This window comes from Phytophthora cinnamomi, assembly GCF_018691715.1.
Source record: "Phytophthora cinnamomi strain GKB4 chromosome Unknown Contig95, whole genome shotgun sequence".
In the NCBI taxonomy this organism is placed as follows: Eukaryota; Oomycota; class Peronosporomycetes; order Peronosporales; family Peronosporaceae; genus Phytophthora; species Phytophthora cinnamomi.
The window spans coordinates 54,762-72,778 of record NW_027151028.1 but is presented as its reverse complement, the minus strand read 5'-3'; the positions used below and the strand labels follow the sequence as shown (position 1 = coordinate 72,778).

At 55.9% G+C, this 18,017-nt stretch overlaps 7 protein-coding genes across 7 annotated transcripts; 3 read left to right on the top strand and 4 right to left on the bottom strand.

Moving 5' to 3' along the window:
• Nucleotides 1–75: 75 nt before the first annotated feature.
• On the top strand, nucleotides 76–2,344 carry IUM83_16644 (Syntaxin-binding protein; the record flags this gene model as incomplete). Its single annotated transcript, XM_067941541.1, has 5 exons — nucleotides 76–1,724; nucleotides 1,781–1,820; nucleotides 1,894–1,959; nucleotides 2,041–2,183; nucleotides 2,251–2,344. 5 exons carry the CDS (start codon nucleotides 76–78, stop codon nucleotides 2,342–2,344), a joined length of 1,992 nt encoding a protein of 663 aa, XP_067783808.1.
• A 318-nt stretch (nucleotides 2,345–2,662) lies between these two features.
• On the top strand, nucleotides 2,663–3,976 carry IUM83_16643 (transport protein sec1 protein; the record flags this gene model as incomplete). The annotated part of the gene is made up of 1 exon (XM_067941540.1): nucleotides 2,663–3,976. The coding sequence occupies one exon, from the start codon at nucleotides 2,663–2,665 to the stop codon at nucleotides 3,974–3,976; it is 1,314 nt and encodes a 437-aa protein (XP_067783860.1).
• Nucleotides 3,977–4,273: 297 nt separating this feature from the next.
• On the bottom strand, nucleotides 4,274–5,762 carry IUM83_16642 (Conserved developmentally regulated protein; the record flags this gene model as incomplete). The annotated part of the gene is made up of 7 exons (XM_067941539.1): nucleotides 4,274–4,424; nucleotides 4,496–4,624; nucleotides 4,692–4,786; nucleotides 4,868–5,040; nucleotides 5,113–5,190; nucleotides 5,273–5,454; nucleotides 5,527–5,762. 7 exons carry the CDS (start codon nucleotides 5,760–5,762, stop codon nucleotides 4,274–4,276), a joined length of 1,044 nt encoding a protein of 347 aa, XP_067783861.1.
• A 557-nt stretch (nucleotides 5,763–6,319) lies between these two features.
• Nucleotides 6,320–7,660, bottom strand: IUM83_16641 (Zinc finger protein CONSTANS-LIKE 9-like; the record flags this gene model as incomplete). Its single annotated transcript, XM_067941538.1, has 1 exon — nucleotides 6,320–7,660. One exon carries the CDS (start codon nucleotides 7,658–7,660, stop codon nucleotides 6,320–6,322), a length of 1,341 nt encoding a protein of 446 aa, XP_067783806.1.
• A 393-nt stretch (nucleotides 7,661–8,053) lies between these two features.
• Nucleotides 8,054–8,986, bottom strand: IUM83_16640 (uncharacterized protein; the record flags this gene model as incomplete). Its single annotated transcript, XM_067941537.1, has 1 exon — nucleotides 8,054–8,986. The coding sequence occupies one exon, from the start codon at nucleotides 8,984–8,986 to the stop codon at nucleotides 8,054–8,056; it is 933 nt and encodes a 310-aa protein (XP_067783855.1).
• Nucleotides 8,987–11,366: 2,380 nt separating this feature from the next.
• On the bottom strand, nucleotides 11,367–12,272 carry IUM83_16639 (uncharacterized protein; the record flags this gene model as incomplete). The annotated part of the gene is made up of 1 exon (XM_067941536.1): nucleotides 11,367–12,272. One exon carries the CDS (start codon nucleotides 12,270–12,272, stop codon nucleotides 11,367–11,369), a length of 906 nt encoding a protein of 301 aa, XP_067783865.1.
• Nucleotides 12,273–14,298: 2,026 nt separating this feature from the next.
• Nucleotides 14,299–14,979, top strand: IUM83_16638 (uncharacterized protein; the record flags this gene model as incomplete). The annotated part of the gene is made up of 1 exon (XM_067941535.1): nucleotides 14,299–14,979. The coding sequence occupies one exon, from the start codon at nucleotides 14,299–14,301 to the stop codon at nucleotides 14,977–14,979; it is 681 nt and encodes a 226-aa protein (XP_067783846.1).
• Nucleotides 14,980–18,017: the final 3,038 nt, after the last annotated feature.

The following is an 18,017-nucleotide window of genomic DNA, read 5'->3' as shown; positions in this document are numbered from 1 at the left end:
GTGAAGTTGATGTAAAGGTTGTGTACAAGTTGAAGCGACGCACCATCACTCCGCATTCCGCAACCGACCGCAAGCATGAGCGCTGCTGCTGCTCCGCTGTCGACGTCCGTGGCCACGCAGCACGATGTGGATTTGCGCAAGGTGGTGCAGGACAAGGTGCTGCTCCAGATGGTGAAGCACGTGACGCAGCTCACGCGCGGCTGGGTCATCATGGTCGTGGACGACGAGGCCACGCGCGCGCTCACGCAGGTGGCGCGGATGAGCGAGCTCACGGACTGCGGCGTGTCGCTGCTGGAGCGGATGGAGCTCGAGCGCCAGCCCTTCCCAGAGATGAACGCCGTCTACTTCATCGCCCCCACCACCGCCAACGTGCGGCGACTGGCGAGGGACTTTGCGGACGCCGCCAAGCCCAAATACAACGACGTGTACCTGTATTTCCTGCACCACGCGGGCGAAGACGCTCTCACCGAGCTGAAGAGCGCTCCTCCAGCCTTGCTCCAGAGACTCAAGGCTCTGCAGGAGGTCAACGTGGATTTTTTAGCGCTGGAAAAGTGCGCCTTTTCCTTCGGCATGCCTGAAGCCTTCCATACGCTGTACTCTCCAGCCGTGAAGAAGAGCGAAAGTGAGAAACTGATGCAGCTGATTAGCAACAAGTTGGTATCTGTGTGTGCGACGATGGAGGAGTACCCTTATGTGAGGTACCAGGCCGGGCATGTACGCATGGAGACGCTGGCGCAGATGTTCCAGAACAAGATGAACGATTACTTGGCACAAAACTCGGCATTTTCGTACGCGCCGAAGAGGGGCACACTATTGTTTATTGACCGCGGACAGGATATGGTCACGCCGCTGATGCACGAGAGCACATTTCAGGCCATGACGTACGATTTACTGGAAGTGAAGGACGACCAAATCTCGTACGAGGCGGAAACGAATGCAGGGACGACGACGAAGACGGCGTTCTTGAATGAAAATGACAAGCAGTGGGTAGAATTCCGGCACACGCACATTGCTCAAGTCAGTACGGAGATTGGCAAGCGGATGAATGCACTGTCAGCTTCGAATGCTGGCACTTCATTGGGTCGGGGTAAAAGCACCGATCTTCACGCTATGGCAGCAGGTCTCCGTGAGCTCCCAGAGTACAGAGAGATGTTGGGGAAGCTGTCACAGCACTTGTTCTTGGCAGGAAAAGCTATGGATATCTTCACCTCGACGGCTCTCCTGGATGCTTCCAATATTGAACAAACCCTGGCCACGGGGGTTGAAGCATCAGGGAAAAAGCTGAAGCACGCTACTATTGCGAAGCAGCTTGAGGACCTGTTTAAAGACCCCAAACTGACGGAGAAAGATCGGTTCCGAGTCGCAGCTGTGTTTGCACTCACACAAGATTCTATGAAGGAAGCCGAGCGTAGCAAGGTGATGCAGTCTGCGATGCTCTCGAAAAAACACGAAACTATTCTCGAGAATATGCTGTTGGTGGCTGGCGCCACGCTCTACAAGCAAAATGGAAACTCACTTCTCTCGAGCGAAGAACTCAAGTTAGCGACAAAAAAAGCCGAAGCTGTGGAGTATTCGAACGCACGCTATGACCCTAAGATCAAGGCAATCGTGACTAGCGCGTTGAAACGCACGCTTAGCGAGACAGAATACCCGTACATTATTACGCCTCCACCCCAGAGCCCGACAGCTGATGACAAGAAGGTTGGACCAGTGTCTCTGAGAAAGTATGTATAGTTGTTTGCCTGTGTACTTCTGCTGATAACTAACCACGATGTCGTAGAAAAATTACAGGAAAAGGAGGGTCTCAGGAAGCTGCACCCGTACGTATATTCTCACCTTGCGTGAATTTCGAGCGAAAACACTGACGTCCTGCTTGAGTCCACTCAATTTTAGGAAAGCAAAGCGTTTACAGGCGAAAAGATGATCGTATTCGTATGCGGTGGCGCTACCTACTCTGAGGTAGTACTGTTCTGTCTTTCAGATATGGTTCGCCCATTATTAACGTTTATATTGTATCCGAACGTGGCAAACTGTTTGCAGCTTCGCAGTATTTACGAGGTTCGTTCTGAAGAGAAGCGAGATGTTCTTTTGGGAGCGACAGCCTTGATGACGCCAACAGCATTCATCGAGTCCCTGGCGACGCTCAAAGAGACTAACCCTGCACCGCACTCGTCACCCGTCAGGTCAGTCCCCATAGCAATGTACGGCGAACGCAATGAATTATGTCTAACATGCTCTCCTACTGTACAGTGGGCAAGGTGCGGAGGTGATGCCCCTCACGAGCGGCGAAATTCACCTTCAAGTTGAAGCGCAACAGCTGGAAAAGCCGGCGCCAGTGCAGTGATCGATTGCCCCGCTTCGATCGCCATCGCTGCACCGCCAGCACTTAACCCACATGCATATTACACATACACCACTTTGCTGCAACGGAAGGTTTCCGCAATGGGCAGATCGAGTAGATCGCATACCGACGAATACCAGTGACGTGTCGTCCACCGTTCTCTGCTTTGATTGGGCAAATCAGACCCTCCACTTGCCCAATCAATGTCCCTCGTTCCTATTCACTTCCACTTTGTATGCAGACAGACCAGATCAATCTAAGAGCTCACATCTCATTTCATCAGTTCCCCCCAAGCCGATCCACTGCTGTCCTCCGCCCGCAATGCGCGTAACCCGCTGGACGCTGCTCGCCGCGGCGCTGGCCGTGTCTGTGTGCGCCAAGGACGCCGAGCCAGAGGCTGCCGAGTGCCTAGCACCGGCCGCCGTCGCCGCGCTCGAGTCCAAGGTCGGCGAGCTGCGGCAGTCGAACGCCGCGCTGCAGCTGCAGGTGGACTCGCAGGCCGCCGACAAGACGCGGCTGCTGGCCGACGTGGCCCAGGAGCACGAAGCCATCGTGCTCAAGCTGCAGGGCGAGATCGCGGCGCTCACGAAGGACGTGGAGGCGCTGGAGAAGGACGTCGGCAGCCAGAAGGAGGCCGTAGACAAGACGCAGGCCGAGCTCAAGGCCGCGCTGGACAAGCTGAACGCTGAGACCAAGCGCGCCGACTCCCGCGACGGCGACGTCGCCAAGCTGGAGCAGGATCTGGTCCAGGAACGCTCCGCTGTGACGGAGACGCAGGCCGAGCTCAAGGCGGCGCTGGCCAAGCTGGCGGACGAAAGCAAGCGCTCCTCGGCGCTGGACAAGAGTCTACAGGCGCTGGAGAAGAAGAACCGCGCGCTCAGCAAGGAGCTGAGCGAGACCACGTCGGTGGAGCTCACGATGGCCTCGCTGCTGTCGTCGTACTACGATGACGCGCTGGTGCTGGCGGAGCAGGCGCTCGCTGCGGCCCAGCAGAAGCTGGACGAGCAGTCGGGCGCACTGGAGCATGTGCAGGGCAAGATTGAAGACGCCAAGAAGACGGCGTGTGCCACTAGCAGCAAGTTTTACAAGGACAACCTGGCTGCCACCCTAGACCCGATTCTCGTGGATGTGCGCAAGACAGTGGACCCTATCGTGGCAGATGTCCACAAAGCGGTGAACCCGCACCTGGAGAAGTATCTGCCGATCGTGCAGAAGGAAGCGGCCAAGGCCAAGGAGCAGGTCGTAGCCTACTCGCAGGAAGCTCTGCGCCGCGCCAAGTTGGCGCGCGTTGAGGCGATCACGCTGCTGGAGCAGAACGAGCACGTGGCTACCCATGCGCAGAAGGTGGTTGATGGCGTGCTGATTATTTTGGCGGTGCCGCTGGTTCTGTTCCAGATCCGCTTGGCACTGCGTCTGGTGTGGTGGCTGTTCACGGCGATGGTGTGTGTGCTGACGTGCGGTATGTGCTGCGGATCGCGCAAGCGCTGCTCAAAGACCAAGCGTAAGGGCGTGAAGAAGACGACTAGCGCCAATGCGAGCTTGAACGCTCCTCTGAACGGCCCAACGAAGAAGGCAACTTCTTCCGGCAAGACTACGACCACCACCCAGAAGCGCAACAAGAAGGGCAAGAATTAGGAATTGAAGGAGATGCTGTCAGTGATACGTCTTCCGTCCGGACCAAACGAAGGTTCATCAGGAAGTATAGTGTATTCTGTTTGAATGGAAAAGAGCAATACAGAACGAAATGTGTTGCATAGCGAGCACCGCGCAACATCGGCTACAGCTTCCTTTTCTTTTTCGCACGAGGTTCGATCGAGGGTGTTGACAAAAAGCTAGCCTTCCTTGTTACGGCTTCGGATCCAAAGAACTGGGCTCGCTCGAATGTTGTCAAATTCAGCAATGGGACGATTACCTGTTACGCAATAATTTGCTTTATTTGCAAACCTGAATCCGAATAGACTGTACAGCATGCTCGGGGGAGTTCGTGACTCCCTCCCATTTCGCTTTGAACGAACGGCAGGCCTCAAAGTCTTGCAAAACGTGGAAGTGAGATGCTAACGAGCCCTCATCGCCCTCGAAATAGCTGAAACGCAAAACACACGTCCAGTTAGATCATTGTGTCGCCGCGCAACATCCATCACATCCTGTACGTACATAATAAGTTGAATATCAGCGCCAAGTAGATCCATCTTGCTCACGAAGCCATCCACTTCAGTCTTTATCCACGACCGCATCCTAGACTCGTATTGGTATGGTGTCACGTGAACGAACAGCCGAAGTTGTCTATCGCAACAAGACGCAAGAGCAGTCAGTGCTAGAAATATTCAGTTGCAATAGCTAAGTGGCTTACTCATATCGCGACAGAACCGACAAAGCCAGCTCCTCCGTGGGCATAGCGCCTTCCAGTGAGCCGTTACCGGAGTCGAGCCAATGGATCGAGTTTATCTGCCCACAGCAAAAACACATTTGAGGAACCATTTTTCAGCGCAGCCCCCCCGCCCCCACTAACAGTAGGAAAAAACTTACAGCAGAGAAGAATTGGCGCGTGCTTGCAAACGCGGATCCCTGCCGTATTTGACCACTATTCGACCGCTTCGTGTTGAATGAGTACCGCACGAGCTCCGTCACAAGCTGGTTGAGCACAATTCCTCCTTTACTAAACCCTAGGAGGTGCATTGGAAGCGCGGTCGACACGTTTACTTTGAAAACAACTAGTTAGTTCCAGCCACAACCACTTCAAAGCAGACTAGAAAAAATACGACAGTACCAACCTCCTTGCCGTCTCAGTGTCGCCTGCGTATTCTGCATCAGCGACGCCAAGTGCTTGGTAGCGTACACGGTCGGGTCATCTGCGTAAGAAGACAGGATTGACAAAGTGAGTTAATGCTTTCTCAACCTTGAAGCAGACGGTCTTGTCTGCCAACGACGCACACTTTGTAGCAGCTCCGTATTCATTAGTCGTGACGAAATTGTCAAAGCTGCTGTAGGCTCCGTGCTTGAAGCGGCTGGGTCTCACCACCCACACATTGCACGTGTCTCCGAACTTGTCGCTCAGCAGCTCAGCCACCGCCTCGTAGGCGTAGTCGCTGTAGTCTGCAAAAGGTCCGGCCAGCCTAGCGCAAAATAGATCATTTTCCCAATAAGAATATGTTCTAGCTGCACGGGGACAGCACGCTGCCACGTACATGGCAGCCTTGAAGTCCTGGACGTCTCCGGGGAAGAATATGACGTTGCAGCGCGCCGTGGCGCTCTTGGGCACCGACAGGTACAGCTCATTTTCTCTGTCCAGCCAGCCGCGGCTGCGCAACCGGAAGCACGCACGCTCTACGTCGCCGTCCTGATTGCTGGGCGGGGAGGGCGCGTCCTGCGGGGCTTCGCTGGCACTCGCGACGCCCAGCGCCGACGCCATGTAACTCCACATTTCTTGGCGAATTTCAGGAATGGCGTGAAGGTCGGACCAGTTGAATCTGCGGTACTGCAGGTCGTGCAAACATGATATATCTGAACCTTTCATACCCCGTAGTACTTGCTCCGGTGTATTTACAATGTAAGATGCACTGTGAAATCGAGTACTTGCTGGACGTGCTTGCCATATCCGCGGGTTTTCTACTGGTGGGTATTGAGCTGGCCAGCTGCGATTGGCTGGAGGCGCGAAAAAGAACCACTCGTTTCTGATTTCCTAAAGTTAAAGCCTTGAAGGTGGCCTTGGCAGCAACGCATCGGACTCTGGGAGGCAGTCGTCGACAACTGTCGTGGTCGCCCCGCCTTGTGCTGTGAAACCATACTTACTATCCGTCCAGGATGTTGCAAGGCGGCCGCGACGTGGAGGTGGGACGCAACATGCTGAACGAGGAGATGAAGGCGCGCCTGCGACACTTGGAGATCGGCTCGCAGTGCAAACGAGAAGAGAACATGAGGAGACACGCAGCGTAATGGAACGTTGATGCATTTGGTAAAGAGGGAGGGGGTCAGGTCGGATCACTGCTGGAGCGCGGTGATGGAGACGAAAGTGCGCGAGTCGCTGACGAAGCGGCCCTTGACGCGCTGGCGCTTGGCGGCGCTGGCGCGTCGCGTATCGGAGATCGACGGGTCGGGCTGCTTGGTCGCGAACGAGCGCGTCTTCCGCTTAGACTTCCAGCGGCCGACGCGCTCCTCGCGGGACGGCGGCGGGGGCCCAGCCAGCAGGACGCCCGGCGGACCCACGAGCAGGTCGCTGTTGGGGCCGACTGCTGGCCGCCGCCCGGACCGCTGGCCGTCGATTCGCACCGAGAACTTGGGCACGAAGACTCGCGAGTCCACCTTGACAGGGGCGGGCGCCGCCGTTTGCGTCTTCGTCTGCATCTTCGCCTCCACCTTCTCTGCCTGCTCCAGCTCCGTGAATAACGACGACACGTTGTCCACCTCCAGCGCGTCAATCCAGTCGCGGGTTGCCGCCACTCTGTCTGCCACTTCTTCTTGACTGGAGACGTTGCTCGCCTCTAGCGAGGTGAACAGGTCCGCCATCAAATCTACATTCTTGGCGTCCTCGCAGTCGGCGACCGTGTACGAGTCTTCCACCTTGTCCTCCAGCGTCGCGGAAATAATCTCCGACAACATCGCCACATTCTCGGCGTCCGATTCTTCCTGTTCTGGGCTAGTCGCGACGTCGTCGTCAAATTCGCCGAAAACGGCGAGCGACTTTGGCGTATTGATCGCCTCCAGCTCCAGCTCCTCGGTGTCGACGACGTCCACGGGCGACGCCGTCGTCACCTGCAGGCGGTCGTCGACGCTGCAGGCCTTGCCGTCTTCCAGCCACGAGAACATCTGACTGATTTCCTCCACGTTGATGGCATCCTCGTCTTCGATGAACACACTGTAGTCCACGCCGGACGTCTCCTCCTGCTCCACGCACGAGAACAACTCGCTGAGCTCGTCCACATTGAGCGAGTCTTGCACTTGCTCCACGCTTTCCTTCTCCTGCTTCCCCTCCCCTTTCTGCTGCTCCACACTGTTCCTCCTCTCTCTGAGCTTATCAAGACTCGCGTCCTGACAAGCAGCTACCGCCCCCAGCCCGCTCTGCGGCAGCAGCGAGAGACCGTCATTCTCGTCCCAGTCGAGGGGCGAGTCTGCGGCCTCCCACGGCGCCGAGAGCGCGACTGGAGGCGGGTTCCCGGCGCCTAAGCGCCGAGAAGAAGACGCCGCGACTGGTGCGTCATCGGCGTCATGGCCTTGAACCGCGATCCCACGAAGGGACGGCGGCGAGTAGTAGAGACGGCTGAGGCGGCGCTCATGTTGTGAACGCTCGCGAACGAAAGAAAGTCGGACGAGCGAAGGGTGCAGAGTCTAGCTCGGTCGGGAGGCGACGCGAGCGGGCGGAGAAGCGGCGGGGGCGGCGGTCAGAGTCAGGGACGAGCTAAGACAGCCACACGCGCGCGTTGGCTTCTTCTCTCGGCAGGCGGCGGCTCGGAGGGAGGGGGGGGGCGGACGATCGGTCGTCTGCTAAAGTGGAAATACAGTGCAGTGCGGGGAGGCGGTTGTGGGAGAAGCGCGACGTGATTGGCTGAACGGGATTCGTAGAACGCACCTTGCAGAAGCAGTAGTCGATACGGGTGGAAAGGTGATATGTATCGTTTTATATTAACTACTGGACTGCGAGATATAATACGCGTGAGTGTTGGTGCTTTGGCGTTTTTGATTGATTGCACCATCCTGACGTCACTTCAACGCCGAGTGTCAAACAAAAAGCTTCAGGCCCGCGGCCTTGCGGTGGCGGATGCAGAGCCCGCCCTTGCGCGCGGCCTGGAAGCACTCGGGCGCGGCGCAGCGCTTGCCGCCGCCGTGGCTGTAGCAGAAGCCGCCGGCTTGAGCGCTCTTGTTGCACGCCTTGGAGGAGCAGCGCTTGCCGCCGCCGTGCGAGATGCAGAAGCCGCCGCCGTGCGCGCACTTGCTGCAGCCGTCGACCTTGCACTGCTGGCGGCCGCCGTGGGTCATGCAAAAACCCTTGCGCCGAGCCACGCTGCCGCAGCCAGCCACCTTGCACTTGCTGCCGCCGCCGTGGGCCTTGCATCTCCCGCCACTCTGTGCGACCGTCTGGCAGCCCTCAAAGTTGCAGCGCTTGCCACCGCCGTGGCGGATACAGAACCCGCCGGTGAGCGCGTACTTGTGGCAGTCGGCGATGCCGCATTGGCGGCGATGGTGGGGGTTCTTGCTGCGTCGTGTGGGTGGCGCGGCGGGTGCCTCGGCGGATAACAAGTCGTGCAGGGACAGAGGTCGGCGAGTCTTCGGGCTGATGGTCGATGGCTCCTGAAAGGTGGCGCTGTGGCTGGATGGAGTCATGCCAGGGCTGGTGGGCGAGCCAATCGTTGCCTTTGCGGGGCTGGCAACGGGCGATTGCTCGGTGATGGGGGTGCCGAGGTTGATGAGCCCGACGGCACACTGCAACGGTGGCAGTATTGCGGCGGTTGCAGGCAGCGAGGGGTTGACGTCGTCGCTGGTAGCGGTGGTGGTGGTGAATAGCGAACGGATACCAGGCAGTCGTGCAGGTTTGGTATTGTGTCGTCCGGGGATGGCCGGAGGCGTGTGTGTAGCCAAGTGGGTCAGGATGGTGGCGGTGAGCTTGAGGCTGTGCAGCTGGCGGTAATTGGTGTACTGCGCGCAGAGGACCATGCTGGCGGAGCGGGTTTTAGTGGTGCAGGTATTGCCTGGCGAGCAAATAGGAGAATGAGACTACCGTCGGACCTTGGCGTGCAGCGGAGTCTGTAGACGGGAGGCGGGTGAGCATCCCGTCCGTGGCGATGAAGGAGGAGCAGGATCCTAGCTCTCGACGAAAGGCTCCGTCGCTCCTCGCGCGATCCCTGCGCGGCCGCGCTTGCTGCGTATCAAAGCCAGCACTACGTCGACGCGCCTGACCGTCGAGCGTTGTGGACACCGCGCCCATATAGTCGGTTTGCCCCAACCAACTATCCTACGAAGAACCCACTCGCGTGGTGGCCATTTCGCGCAGGATGTATGGCGGCGCGTTGGAGGCGGCGGCAGCGCCGCCAAGCGGGCGCGATGGGCTGAGCGCAGTTACTGGTGTCCAGGTCTCCGCGCGAAGCCATCCTGCGCTCGTCCGCAGTTGGGCCCGCGCTCATCATTTCGCGCCTTAGTGTCGGGATTGCGAGACCTGATCAAAAGTTGAAGTTGACTGTCAAAGCCGGTACTGTTCCTGCTGTCACGACCTCTCAAAATCGATGCTCGCCCGTCTGAGCCGGCTCGACAGCCGGCCGAGGAATTTTTCGGGAAGGCAGGGCCACATTACGGGGCTCACCATGCAAGACTCGGTCGTCAAGCTGCGATGGCTGGACTCCGCTGGGATCGTTGGCTCGGCTCTTTGGCGGCCAGTCATCAGCTTAACCCGGGCCGAAAGATCGAGTGCGCGGGTTGGTACACCGAAATGGTGAGACTGCATTCGCGCATCGCGCTTCAGGTCGAACGGAGCAGCTTACGTTCGCGAGAAGCCTGTGCTGGCGAGGACTTCGATGCATTCGTCGACAGCGCCAACGAGTTTCGAAGCCGGAATACTTGCTTCGACGGGCAGGTTGGTGTGACGCGTGCATTACCTTCGCTCACCGGCTTGACAACCAGCGAAACGGCCTGATTTGCTGGTCAAGCGATGCGTATGCGCTTTTGGGCGGGGACCCGAGATCACCGCTGGTCGCACGGCATTGCAGTCGCAGCAATCGCCCTCGCAAACTCAGGGCCTCGACCGAAACGCCGCGCAGGGAGCGATGCTCCGCTGTCTCCCCCAACTGCTCCCATCCAAGGCAGCGTCCGCGACAAGACCCGCAACGAGCCACGAACATAGCCCAACATGTAATCCCGTCGCTTAGGGGTGAATGCCATCCTTCTGTCTGTCTGCGTTAACACTCGCGCCGCTCACCCTTGAAATGAGTCAAACTTGAAGTTTCCGATGGTCTACCTCTAAACCTCTATCTTTGTTGAAGTTACCACCTCCATAATGTAATTATGTCCTGCACCGAGGGCCGGTGCTCGGACAGCGCTTAATGCGTGCACGAGGTCTCAACTAACGACAACGGTGCTTTGAACCCGCACTCGCTGCTGCGCGCTGGTAAAGGTGCTCGCTGAACATTCCCGCTTACTGTCCGCCGCCGAGGTAGCAGCCCGCTTTGCATGGGCTGTCGTACCCAGTGTGTTGACTGCCAGGTCAGGCGCTGGAGACGGCCAGATAACTCCAGGCTATCATGCGTACTAACTCGAACTACGTCTGTTTGGTCGTCGACAAACGATCAGCGCCTCAGTGCCTGACCCCGTGGGGTGGCACCAAATCGACCGTCGAATAACCGACTGCATACGAATGAATTGACGAAGCATGGTCCTCGCCCGACTGAAAACCTGGCGTGGTGGTGCGCGATCATGGCCACTTGTTGATACTGTGGCGAGACGACGAGAGGATGTGGTCGGCGATGGTAGTCGACTGGGTAATACTCGTTCTAGTTCGATAGGTCGCTGATCACTCGACCCCAAACGAACGCGCTAGTCACATTCGATGCGGGCGTTCAGTGGGACCTAAATCCACTTGCATATCGTCAGCACGCGCAGTATGCGAGCATTTGATCACTAGCAGCATTTGGTATTTGCGCCCTTACCTAATGGGCTCGAAGTCCGCATCACTCGTAGGACAGAGCTCTCAAAAGACACGTATGCACACATATTACTTTTGATGGATATTACACACAGCGCTAGGGTCAAGCTATCGAACCGAATGCTGAGGCGGTACCATGGACAGCTTTAGCAGAAAACCAACGAGAAGGAAGTGAGAGTCCGAGCGAACAAACGCTGGCGACAAAACAGCTGCGAAGACGAATATGGGCGGGCTGAGTACAGTCAAGCTTGGATGAAGCTGATGTGCAAGGTGACAAGGTTATTTTCAGTGTTACTCGGTTTTGTATTTATCTGCATACAAAAGATAAAGAGTCTTCCTATGGCGCTCTTATAAAATGAATATAGCGACAATCGAACTACTCGGTAGGGTGGAGGGTTTCGCTTAAGCCAGCAAAATGGTCTGCAGAAACTCGATGTCGTCGTCACTCCAAGTCTCCTTGTCACCCGAGCACGAGACGATCGGCATGTAGCCGAAGTTTTCTCCGATGCTACTGGAGTCGTCGATCTCGTCTTCACGGAGTGCAGGCATGCTGTGGGCACCCGACGACATGGGGATGCTCAAAAACGAGTCAGGGGTAAAGTTGTCAATGCCGGTAGGGGTCGATTCGTCCTTGACGCCTGCATTCGCCGTAGTCACAGTTCGACTTTTCTGGCTCGAAGAGCTAGACGAGTCTGCACGACCGCTTTGGGGCTGGAACGACAGCACCAACGACGACGCCATGCTGTTTTGACCGTCCAGAATGAATGCCGACGGAGGCTGCGGCACTTGGATAGGCGGAGCCAGACCAACGATGCCGGGTGCTCCTGGCGCAGCGGCTGCGCTACCGTTGGTATTGGCTGTTAGCAGGTGCAGAGGGTGGTGCTGTGGAAGAGGGATACCGAGCGTCTTTTGCTGCTGGTGCTCGTAAAAGAGCTGTTGAGCCACAGCCATCGAGACCTGCTTCTTGAGCACAGCGCGTCGCTGCGAGCGCTCGCGACGACGAATGGCGTGCACTGTTTGGTACTTGCGGTCGCTGCGACGCTGGATCAAGTTCTGCTTGATGCGGTGCTCCTCGCACAGCGAGTGTGCGTCGCCATTGCGCTTGAGAGTGCGCTCGTTGAAGCACTTGCCGGTTTTGTACTGGCACTTGCCGTAGTACGGGCGCTTGGCCGCGGGTTCGCCGTTGGTGGCCGCGCTAACCGGTTCAGCCTCGCGCTTTGAGCCGCTTACACTTCGAGGGAGCTGGCTGTACTGGGTCGAGCCGGCGGGGGTGGTGTTGCTGTTCGCACTGTTGGTGGTTGCCATCATTATCGGGAGTGAGTCGAAGGAAGAGGAAATGGAACTGAGCTCTGCTGAATGCGGAGCAGTGAAGGCGAGCGCTTAGAGGTGCAGTGGCTGGGCGAAGCGAGTCTGCTGCCGTCGGCTTTTCGCTGGCTAGGCAGATGGTCGGCGGGGAGAATTGCAAACTGACGTGCAGCTGTTCGCATGATTGCCGCACGCAATTGCAGCCAGGGTGAATCACCTGGCGTTGGCAGAGACCGGTAGCGCAACGAGAGACTTTCATGGATAGAAGGAGCTATTGTGGTCGTGTATAATAATACCAACTTCGCCTAACAGCACAATCTCCGTGTAATTGGGGGCATTAACGGCGTCGTTCAAAAATATCGCTGGAATACCGAGGTCGTGAGTGCGGTAAGCCTACCTCCATTTTACCAGTGCGATGCACTGCACTGCTTTCAATGTTGAGGATGCCAAATCTCAGGGTCTTGCGGGGCTCAGCAGAAATAAGCTCGTGCATAACACCCAAGATAGCTCGGCGCAAACGTGGACCACAGCCCGCGCTGGCAATATACACGTTGTTGCGTTGGGGCTGCGTGCTTGCCCCACTACAGCACACAACGCTCCTCAAAAAGCAAGTAGAAAATTCCCGACACATCCAACAGCGCTTTTTCCAGCGCGCCATTTGCGAAAGCTTTGATACTATAGTAAGCTCTCGTCCTCGAGAAGACTCGAGGACGGGAACATCTGCATAACTCTAGAGCCACCTGGCAAAGACGCCGCAACGACGGATTCAGTCCGCTAGAGGAGCATCCACAATTCATGTGTGGCCGCAACATTTGCGCCTTTTGAAAACAATACGTGGCTGCTAGTGAAATGGCGCCCAGCTTTCCCCCCTTGCGTACCACAGCTCTTGGATAGAGCAGAGCTCGAAGACGATGCTTAGGTTAGCATCGGGTAAGCATTGCTTACCCCTTCACACCATCTCGGTGCAGCTCTCCAAACCACCTGACTCACCCGAGTTGAAGCGACTTGACACGGGGGCCATAGGGATCAGATTGCGGTCAAAGCTCGCAGTAGGCACGCCCCAAATCGCCGCGTATCGATCAAGTAGGTGTCTATCCATTGAAGCGTTGTCAATCCTTTACAAAATTGCTCACCACGTGGTGCTCGACTCGTCTCGTTTCCTGTCGATTCTGCAGATGATCAATAAAGCGATCCTCGGCCCCACTAAGTCGCATTACACTAGCGCCAGAAGGAGAAGAGTTCACCGGACACACCACAAACGGTATCCACTGCTCCTGTTGCACGTGCGATCACCTTTGTAACACAGCATGGTAAGCTCCAGGTCATTTCTACAGTCACGCGATTGACTAGTTTCGTCTAAGCAATCGAATGTGATGCTGCACAGTACCGTCGTCAATGTTCGATCCCCTAAACAGGACGCCAATAACGCCGTCATTTGCTTGGTGCGTCTGCTAATGTATTGCTCTCTTGTCTTGGCACCGATAGCCTCGCCGGCGAGCTACATAGAGATCCACACACGCAAACTTTGCGTGGCAAATGCACTCTCCAGCGCTACCGCACCACACGATTGAAGAGGCCCGACGCAACTGAAGCGTCCCGGTCCAAGTAAGGCATACAACTGTATCCGCTATCTCGCTTTGGCGAAGTTGGATTACCAGACATACATCAGTGGAAAGGCCGTGTGTCGACAATCGACCAGGCACTTGCCCCCTCGCATCACTCGGCCACCTCCACGAGTGGCACGCGACCACTGGCTTTCATAGAGAAAGCTGTGCCGTTCCAGGCCAACTGACACGCCCCGCACGCCTCTAAGTTGGAGTCTAACGTGCGGCAGGCCTATCGAATAGGTAGCAGCTCTGCTTTGCTCGGTATACCTCGCAGCGAAAGCACGCAAAATAATCACCACATGGCTACAGTCAAGATGTGTACATGTGTAGGATTTAAGTGATCGTTTTACGGCCACTCCTATTGGCCCAAAATATTCAAGCCAATTAAAATAAAGCGAAAAATAACTTCCAAAACGACCTCCATGGTTCCTGGAGGGCTGCTGCGACCGCGAGAGCTCTTCCAAGCGCCTCGCTTCGCCATGTGGCTGCTGAGATCTCGTTCTCTCGGCGACAGCCACAACGCCCACGATCTGCTGCTCGAGGATCGCCACATGTTGCATCAACTTGGCGCAACGCTTCGACCAGCAGGACGCCTCCTGCTGCCGCTCGCGGTTGCGCCCAGCCCTGACCAGCTTGCCAGGTTGCGTCTCTGGATCGATGGCAGCGCCGACATGGACACCACTGACTGCTGGTCTAAGGTCTTGCAGCAGCCACAGCACGGCCACGGCGGCTTCGTGGCAGTCACGGTGTTCAAGCAGCCGGAAGGGCCAGCCCGCACGGCCCCTCGCCAGAGCAACGTGTCTGGGAGTGTCGGCACCCGCCTGCTGCTCTCGAACCGGCACGTGAACCTCTGGGACTTCCGCGTGCCGTCGGGGGCGAGCTGTGAGCTGCATCAACACTTGCACCCGTACGTGTTTTTCAACCGCGTGGCCTGCGAGACCCGCGCACTGGATGAGGCGCTGCAGCCATCGGGGCCCGTGACGCCGTTCAGATCGTACGAGTTCCGGTGTGTTGAGGTTACTGGTGAGGAGAGGCACATCCACGCATTCCAGAACCCTGGTAAAGCGGATGTGCAGCAGTACATCATCGAGTTCGTCGCATGAAGGAGACGAAAATGACCACAACGTGAAGTTTAAACCAATTTGGGAGGGGAGAGTATCGACGTACATTTCATTCCCATTCCGAGTGAGCAATTTACTACTAAGTTAGTGAGCTCCGATATATTGTTGTTGACCAGTAAATTGTCCAATTGAGCTCATTTGGTTCTGTTGTGTACTTTCATCGGGAGGTTTAGAGCTTGTTGCCGCAGTGATAACAACCAGATGTTGTGGTTACATTTTGCGTCGCTGGAACGTCGCGCTGAGATTCAGACGCGAGAGTCCGTTGTTCGAGTCGGAGGTTCCCCGGCTAGAAGACCTCTTACGTCATTTTTTCCTTCAACGAAATGCCTATTTTGAAGCGTGTGCACGTAAAACCTTACGCTATTAGGGTGCACCCTAATAGCGTAAGGTTTTACGTGCACACGCCATGCGAACTGGCTGAAAGTAGGAAACGTTGCTTCGTAGACTTCTAGCACAGCAAGCACACATGCGCTTCCAACAGCAGCACTACCAGGCACCACTCGTTCGTCAATCTCCAGCGTAAGCTAGCTCACTATTACAGTACTTGCGGCGGCGGAACGCTTCGAGCAGTCTCCGCACTTGAGCGGGTCATCGCGAGCAGATAGCACTGAAAAAAAAGGAGCTCTTCCAGATCTCCGTAGTGCGAGTCGCTGTGATTACTCCGTTTCCAGTAATGTGCATGGAAGTGCTACTCAGAAACTAGTTGATAAGCCTACCGACGCGAGGAAGGCGGCACTGGTAAACATCTCGGGCAATGCGGCGACACGGACACACTCCGTGCCGAAGTACGCACTTACAATTGGCGTCGATAGCCAACTAGATCGCTGACGCTAACACTGGAGGGCTTCGTTCGCAAAGAAGAAAGTCGTAAGTTATAAACTTACATATTTGTATGTACAAAAGCCCTCCTCGCGGTGGTGGCTGGAATCGAGGATGCTGAGGCGATTGACCTGGCTTAGAATACGTGCAGGCATGCTAAGTGGCGTCGATCGAGTATGACACCACCGCATCAGTCAGCATCGGCTACTACGATTTACAGCTCCGCGGTGGGGTGAAACATCAACGCGTAGAACGCGCTCATCGTGAAGGTGGTGGCTCTGTGTGCATCGGCCTCCTTGGACAGTGAATTACCGCATCGTCAGCAACATCATTTACGGCTACTTCCGTTTGAGGCACCGTTTGCCGTAAACCACAAAAACGTAGAGTGCCATTGTCAGATACATCGCTAGGCTCACACAGGATGTATCGTGCTGCTAACCAGAGCCGACAGCGTTTGCAGATGCTATGGTTGTGAAGCTGGCTTAAGAGTTGTGGTATTTATGAATTGCCCAAGGCTTTCTAGATGCAGATTGCATGCCAGTGCAGGCACAGTCTGGCAGGTTATGCATAATATTGATACACCCATGGGCAGTAGGGCCACTTGGACGCTGTCGGCGATATTGTTGCGGTGACATCAAGGTGGAATATCTAGTAGTTTCACAAGCGCTCCAATTTCTAGCAAGGTCGTGTTGAGCCCGTGTCGGTGTGAGTAGGCTGTGATGAGCTACAATACAAGAGAAGTGGGAACGATGTCTCCGGTACTGAATTTATATACAGTAGTAGTAGACGCGACTGGCGCATGAGTTTTCACTAGACAACAGCTTTTGGCAGGCAGCATTGATTCGATTCACGTGGAGCTGTAGAGGTAGACGAACGAAGCCAAAACACTAGTACCACGCTGGTGCTCCTGTTGAGGAGGGGGGGGGGGAGGTCGTTTTCGATCACTGTACTCGATGCCGTCACGACACGACTTGTATTATATCTGACCAGCGTCCGCGTTGCACTCACCACGGGTATTCACTACAACATCGCCGTTCTCACTGAAGCGAGTAAGCTCGATTTCAACGGATAGCAGTATTCTTACGAGCGGTTGTTGAGTCGGGGGGAGGAAGGTGTGGGCAAACTCCGGATTAGCTGGGTGCCTACGCATCCATCAAGATGCTAGATTTAGGAGAAGACTCGAAATCGAGGTCGGTCCTCGAGGACGCACAGTATCTAAACAAACCTGTACTGTACAGTAACGAACGATTTGACGGGGAATTTGCTCGGTGGACTGTATAGTACGTGTATTGTGGCCAGTATCCGAGCTTTGGCCGCAAACAGTGGTACAATCACGCGCCAAAATAGAGTTGCCAATCAATCACTGTATGCCGTCGTCTACATCGAATTTTGTTCGTTCCCGCACGAACATAACGTTGGCTGGGCCGAACCACACTAGATTTGAAGCAAACGCATGCGCGATGTGATCTCCGGTTTGTCCTTCAAGCAGCGCGTTATTGGTGCTGCACTCGAGACGTTACAAGCTAACGAGAACCGCTTGGAGTTCGTTTCGGTTTTTGCGGGAGTACTACGTGCCTGTTCAGCGTATTCCGTCCTACGAATGCTTGAATTTTTTAAACCAGGCCTATCAATATTTATCTATCTACAGCAACAAGCGGTCGTGGAGACCTCGCCCTGATACACCAGACCATTCTGGATCACCCTACTCGAGTCGTGCTTTGCTTGTAGCATCAAGTGGTACATACACAGCGGTGCATATACAACCACTTGATTTCTGTTACTGCATTCGTACAAAAGGAACTAGGCGTCTTCCGCAAATCAAAACCGCAAGTGCACAAGTCGCCGGTTGACGCAGAAGCTATCCATAAAGCAGTCCGGGGACGGCAGCTTGCGGCAAATGCTACTTCTGTCCGGATCGTATGAGCTTCCAATCCCTAGAACGCGCCCTCTGAAAACTATCCCAATAGTTTCAGCAATCTTGACATGTGCAACATACTGTAGTATTTAGAGTTCTCGCGGTACATGTACATGTGCAGCACGGTGCCGACTCACGCTTTGCTCGATGCCTATCCAACGGGTCCGACCCACGTCAGAGACGCGCGGACCAGGGCAGTGCAGGAGACCGATCCGTGTCAGCGAGGCTTTCCACTGGTGCACACTGGTACAAAAACCGAGTTCACGGTCGCGACCGAGCGGGTTTC